This window comes from Impatiens glandulifera, chromosome 7, assembly GCF_907164915.1.
Source record: "Impatiens glandulifera chromosome 7, dImpGla2.1, whole genome shotgun sequence".
NCBI classification, from domain to species: domain Eukaryota; kingdom Viridiplantae; phylum Streptophyta; class Magnoliopsida; order Ericales; family Balsaminaceae; genus Impatiens; species Impatiens glandulifera.
The window spans coordinates 46,382,922-46,389,861 of NC_061868.1; the positions used below are offsets into that span (position 1 = coordinate 46,382,922).

The following is a 6,940-nucleotide window of genomic DNA, read 5'->3' on the forward strand; positions in this document are numbered from 1 at the left end:
CCACACCAACACATATTCATTAAGCACACTTACATCTAGAATCCCACATTCTATTTTATAAAATGTCTAACCCACATAATAATTCACATGTAATACTTTGATTCACATTTGTGCATCACAACTTAATATGATTATATTATATCTCATCAAACCAACACCCACACCCACAATGACATTCCCTTGTATAAATTAACATAACCCACATCCACACCCACAAAGACATTCCCTTGTAAAAATTAACAAAACCCACACCAAAATTTATCTCCTAAATTTAGATTATAAATAAATGCCTTCCTCTTCAATCTTCATCACAACATAAACCACATAATATATACTTTAGAGAGACAAGGACATCGAAAGAGGGATGGCAGATAATGGTAAATACGGCATTAATGGAGGTGACCAAGGACAAGGAAGCGGTGAATCAATGTCAAAATACGCAAAAGATGGAGGTACTAAACCAAAAAAGAAGTCGGTGAAAGAAATGATGGCCGAAACAGCCATATCTACTGTCAAGAAGGTTGTCGGCGGAAAAAAAATTAATCCGAGTAACAATGATTAAGTATCTTAACCAATTGTATGATCTTAAATGCTATTATTAAATTCAAAACTATTGTTAAGTAATGTAATGATATAGCTTTATAATTAATGTATTGTTGTGTTTCTATATGTGATTCGTATAAACTTGGTCAATTATTAAAAATGTGAGCATTTCAATGTTTCTTCCTTATTTTATTAATATCAATACATTGACAAAGTAAAAGAAATTAGTACTTCATTACTAATTGTAAACATAATCAAATATTTTATCATATGAATTTGTTGTAAAGTCTTTCAGTCATATTGATTTTGATTCATATGGTATTCTATCTTTTGATTTTTTTTTCTTATGATAAAATTCTATATATAAATAGTTTTGTCTTTCAATTTCTACATCAAGGGGCACAAAAATCTAAAAGAAAATTAAGTGAACTTTTTTTTATTTGATCTAAAAATATTAAAATACAAATTGAGACTTGATTAATGCTTTACATACAAAAACAAATTAGTAAAATATTCTCTAATCTATTTTACTAGTTTAGGGCATTTGGACCAGTTTCCCTATTTTGTATTCCTAAAACTAATATAAAATAATAATATTCATATTTTAGAGATAAAAAATATAAATTATTCTATAACAGTTTTCTTATCCTTATCTATATATCATTTAAATATTCATTAAAACAATCAATTTTCCAACCACCTCAACCACTTAATTATTTATTCATATATATTTAAATATTCATTAAAACAAATAACTTCCCAACCACCTCAACCACTTAATTTATTTATAACCCTTAAATATTTATTCATAACTTCTCAACCACCTTAAGAACCTAAAATATATATAAGAACACATTCCCATAAGGAAATGGCTACTTTCACTTTAAAAGAAAATTCTGATTTGTACCAAAAGTTTTCAAGGTGTGTGCTGGATTGATTTTGTATTTATTTTAATAGTTCAAACTTTATTTTTTTTACATGATTTGGTGGTAAAAATGAAAGCAATTGTAAAACACAAATTATATGCCTTCATAGCAATTGTAAAACATTTGATTTTTAATGTCACTAATATACATTTTTTTTATACTTTATAGGTAAATTCACAAATAAAGACTATTAACAATGACTAATGACGAGAGTTTTCTAAATGATTTTTTAAATGAAAGCGATGATGAAGATATAATTGAAATTCTAGCCTTGAGTCGTGAAAGGAAAAAGCAAAACACACGTGGTGAAAGCTCAAGGAAATCACGAAGATATATTGATCGGGACACACTAGAAGGGCATAATCGCTTATTCAAAGATTATTTTGCAACTCTACCGGTTTATTCATCTCAAATGTTTCGTAGGAGATTTCGAATGAATCATGAACTATTTATGAGGATTCAATCTAGAGTGGAAGCACACGAGCCTTACTTTCAACAAAAAAGAAATTCTGCTGGCAAATTAGGTTTATCATCACTTTAGAAAATCACTGCAGCATTGCGAATGTTGTCTTATGGGGTAACAGCAGATTTCATGGATGAGTACATACGTATTGGAGAAACCACAGCTATAAAAAGTCTAAGGTATTTTATTCAATCAGTCATTGATATTTTTGGTCCTGTCTATCTACGAAAACCAAACTCAGAGGATATTATAAGATTACTTAAAATTAGTGAAGTTCGTGGCTTTCCAGGAATGTTGGGTAGCATAGATTGTATGCATTGGAGGAGGAAAAATTGTTCAACCGCATGGAAAGGTATGTTCACTGGTCATTATCACGAACCTACAATTATATTGGAAGCAGTGGCATCTTATGATTTATGGATTTGGCATGCATTCTTTGGGCTACCAGGGTCACATAATGATATTAATGTTTTAGAACGATCTAATGTGTTTTGCGAAATAACAAGTGGGGAGAGTTATCCTGTTAACTACTATATAAATGGTCACAACTACAATACGGGGTATTATCTGGCTGATGGTATATATCCTCCATGGGCAACATTCGTCAAATCAATTCCTTTACCTATGAATCAAAAGACCAAACATTTAACTGCTGCTCAAGAATCTGCAAGAAAAGACGTTGAACGTGCATTTGATGTGCTCCAAGCTAGATTTGTAATTGTCTGTGGTCCAGCAAGATATTTTGATCGTGAAACACTCAATAAGATCATGCTGGCATGTATTATTATGCACAATATGATCGTGGAGGATGAACGTGAATTTTATCCACAACCAGATATTGACTTCAGTTTGTCTCCAAAATATTTAGTTAATCAAAAGTTCTAAAATTCACATCAATAACATAACATAAAGTACTAGTTTGATCTCCTAGATAGAATATCATCTTGTAGTCTTGTAAAATATTCTCTTTGAACAAGATTCTCCATTTTGCTTACATCAATCATCATGGTAACAGTATCTGCATTTTCTTGATCAGCTTCAATTTTAGCCTTTTGTATCTTTAAGTGTTGCTGAGCAATTTCCATTTTGATTCCTTTGTTCTTCATTTTTTCCTCCGTCCATTTGATAATAGCAGCATCAAATTCAGATATGTTACTTGATTTATCTTTCCCTCTCTTAGCTTCTTTTTTTGCTTTCTTTTGTCCCATGGGCCTCTCCAAATCAATAAAATCAGCACAAATATTCTCTTCATCATTCAAATTAGTTGTGTCACTTGAAGATGTTTTTCTTTTTGTTGGTTCTTGACGCATGTATTCTATCCATTTAGCATTAAATCTCAATTTATTCCAGCAGTTTTCTAATCGAAACGGAGTTTTCTGAATCTCATGGTAGATCTTCTTGGCATCCTCAAGCTGAAAGATAAATCTCAAACTTAGTTCATCAATTTGCACTATATAAACTAACCAAGATAAAGTTAAATAGAAAATAATATACCACGTCTATGCCTGTATCACCAGATTTACGGAGGTTTCCTTCTCGCTGTGTGTAATAGCCGCAAAACTTGTTTACAGCTTGCTGGATTGTGCTCCATCTATTTGTGAGAGATTTATCTGTCCGTTGCCCATACTTAGTCTTTTCTATGACTTCCTTGTAATATGCTCCTACATTGCTCCAGTATTGACTATTGGTTTGATCTGTTCCATGAATTGGATCAATACTTGTGTTAAGACAAACATAAACCAATAGAAGGTCCTCTTCTAGAGAGAAGTTCTTATTTCGAGCCTTTTTGTATTGATCATAATCACCACCACTAATTTGAGATTGAAATGTTTCATTATACACTTCATTATCTACTCTTCCCGTCATTCGTATAATTGGAGAAATACCCATGATAGAAATGAGAGAAAATAGATTATTGATCTAAGAAAAATGGGAGAGATCTAGGAAAAATAGCAATAAAAGGAAAAAAATGGCGGAGAAAAACAATGACGGAATTGTTAGAAATGAAAAGAGAAATGACGGGATGGTTAGCCATAAAAGAGAAAATATATTATTTTATTATTTAGGGATGCTACAGTAATCCTTAAATATAAAGATTCACTGTTTATCATTCCTAAAACATTATAAGGATAGAGAATTTGATAAAAATATTTTTTTTATAATTTTTATATTATTTATCTTCATAATAGAGATAGAACACATCTTAAAGTTTCTGCAATGCAATTAGAAGGAACTTTTTATAATAGAGAATAGTAAAACAAGCCCTTAAACTATTAACATGTTCTAATATCATCTTCAAACTTATAATTTTTAAATAAGCTCCTGAATTAATTTCTGTATCTCTTTATTTAAGGTAAAAACATGTCATCAACAAGCTGGTTCTAATATCATCTTTAATCTTTCAGGCTCGACTTTTACAACTTAATCTATGCTGGTCCTAAATGGGTTTTTTTGGATTAAATTGGTTTTTTCTCTCTCCTCTCATCCATTATTTCAATTTTTTCAATCACTTCCTTCCTCAATTTAAAATACCATTTTACCCTTACCAATTTTTCTAAATTTTAAATTATTAAACTCTATTACCCAGTGACAAGCTCCGTAATTTTTAATAACGGTAGGGACTTAAATGTCCTAAAACTCATTCTACCCAAATAAACTTGTTCATATTTCATACAGGTTTTTCGGACACTTTAACCAAAATAATCCAGTAGGGACTAAAGCTATTAAGTTTTAGTCATTTTTTTTATGTATTTTCAAATTTTAGTGGGCTTTTTTTTTCAAACTAGCTCTTTGTGTTTTCCAACATAGATATTCCTTAATTTACATCAAATTTTACACATATTGTTATTAATTTGAACAATAGTATTCCTAAAATACCAAATGTCGTGAGTTAAATTCTTATTTAAAATAGCTTCAATAAAAAGTATAAATCATCAAGGATTCTATATTCCTATTTTAAAAGATAAATATTAAAATTAAATTAATCATGCAGAATGTATTCATAGGTCTTGTTCGTTATATGTTTTTATTTTAATTTTTTCAAAATCAATTTTCAAATCAATTAATTCTCACCAATCACCTCACTCATTTCATTAACGAAAATACTAAAATACCATTTATTTTAAATTATTATTTTATATTTTATTTATATATATCAATACCCTTTAAGTCTTTTTACCAAAAATAATCATTATCTCTTCAAAATCATCACCCATCATTCAATTTTTCTCTCTCTTTGATTTTTAAAAAAAATCCATAAACGGTCATAATATTAATTATGATTATTAAATAAATGAAATATATTTTTAAGCATTAGTTTCACAATAATATATATAATTGGGTAAGTATCAACATCTACCATTCATATTAATGTTATTGATAAAGACCATTCATTTGTATTATTATAGTCAAAGCCAGGGCTAATTTCTGGGGTGGGATTGTGCACCCATTTTGTCTCTTTTATTAAATTATGTAACAAAATGTTTCAGCAAATCATAAAGGGAAATCATTCCCAATAAAGCTCAACATATGGTTTTGCTAGATTTGTATAACATTTTTCACAAACTTATTCAAATTCTTTCTATATCTACTTTTTCAACATAATACTCAATCAATCAGAATACAATCATGATCCACTTAAAATTAAACATTCTTAATTGAAGATGAGACTTTAACCCACAAAATATCTCATTTGTGTTTAATACATGTAGAAAGTTAAAGCAAATATATATTAAATGGACAAATTCTCAAACTAACTATTTTTTTTCAAATAATTGAAATCAAGAAAACCCACCACCTTCTTGACTAGGTACCCAATTACCAACTCCTTGCCACTGATCATCATCCATTAATCCCCCATAAGTCATAGTTTCAACTGGAAAACTCATGTCATGATGATTGATATTGACCATGTCTCCATATAAAAACTCCAATCCATCAGATGGAAACAGAGTAGTAGTGCTAATTTGTGCATCCAAAAGGGGAATATTAATTCCAGGATCAAGAATAGGCATGTAGCTTGATGATGATGAAGCTGAAACATTACCAAGATCAATCATGTTTGAATTGGCAAACTTCCCACCAATCTTGATCAAAAGCTTTCTGATCAAAGACTCGTGATCTTGATCATTCGAATTGGGTACTGGTTGTGGTGGTACATTTACACTAATCATGCCATCAGAAGTGGGAGCCATGCTGGATCTATCAATAACAGCATTATTAGACTCTTTCCTTCTTCTTTGTATGGATGAACTCTTTCCAAGAAGCTTCTTCTTCAGCCTCGTGTTCCAATAGTTCTTGATATCGTTATCTGTTCTTCCAGGCAATTGAGCTGCAATAATAGACCATCTATGGTAGTACATAGTTGATTAGATCCTTACAATAATAATGAAGAAGAACTTGGAAACATATATATATATATACCTGCTTCCAATACTTATATAGAGGCTGCAAATGATGTTATCTTCTTCTTCAGAAAACCCACCATGCTTGATATTTGGGCGAAGATAGTTCAACCATCTTAGCCTACAACTCTTCCCGCACCTTTTAAGACCTAGAAGAAAACAGAATTGAATATATATGATTTGACCAATCTTTGAAGAATAGAAAACATTTTTTTACCAATCTTTTGAGGCAAAGAAATCCAGTTTCCTCCGGTGCCGTTTTGTTGAATGTAAGATTTGAGTTTAGCATCTTCTTCAGGTGACCATGGACCCTTCTTTACATTTGCTTTGTCACAGCAAGGAGCTCTTCCCATCTCTTTCTTAATTTTCTGGTTTAATGAATTCCCGTGCATGTGATTGTATTTGTATTTTAAGTGTAACCTTATTATAAAATTATAGCTGGAAAAGGATAAATATGTTTTCAGGGACAGACATATGATTTAAGAAAGAAAAAAAAAACAGGACATAAAGGTGAGACCTTTTTTTAATTGAATTATAGAGTGACAGAAGAGAAACTAGGGTTCTTTCTTCTTGTCCTGCTGTTTCTAGAATCATTATGCTTGGGA

At 30.4% G+C, this 6,940-nt stretch overlaps 3 protein-coding genes across 3 annotated transcripts; 1 reads left to right on the forward strand and 2 right to left on the reverse strand.

Moving 5' to 3' along the window:
• The first annotated feature begins 364 nt into the window (after positions 1 to 364).
• Positions 365 to 2,817, forward strand: LOC124910061. Its single transcript, XM_047450685.1, has 2 exons — positions 365 to 520; positions 2,011 to 2,817. The coding sequence occupies exons 1-2, from the start codon at positions 365 to 367 to the stop codon at positions 2,815 to 2,817; spliced, it is 963 nt and encodes a 320-aa protein (XP_047306641.1).
• A 29-nt stretch (positions 2,818 to 2,846) lies between these two features.
• LOC124910062 (glutathione S-transferase T3-like) lies at positions 2,847 to 3,798 on the reverse strand. Its single transcript, XM_047450686.1, has 2 exons — positions 3,427 to 3,798; positions 2,847 to 3,344 (listed from the first exon to the last, which is right to left on the reverse strand). Exons 1-2 carry the CDS (start codon positions 3,796 to 3,798, stop codon positions 2,847 to 2,849), a joined length of 870 nt encoding a protein of 289 aa, XP_047306642.1.
• A 1,891-nt stretch (positions 3,799 to 5,689) lies between these two features.
• Positions 5,690 to 6,688, reverse strand: LOC124910600 (transcription factor MYB36-like). Its single transcript, XM_047451272.1, has 3 exons — positions 6,553 to 6,688; positions 6,355 to 6,484; positions 5,690 to 6,279 (listed from the first exon to the last, which is right to left on the reverse strand). The coding sequence occupies exons 1-3, from the start codon at positions 6,686 to 6,688 to the stop codon at positions 5,712 to 5,714; spliced, it is 834 nt and encodes a 277-aa protein (XP_047307228.1). The 3' UTR covers positions 5,690 to 5,711.
• Positions 6,689 to 6,940: the final 252 nt, after the last annotated feature.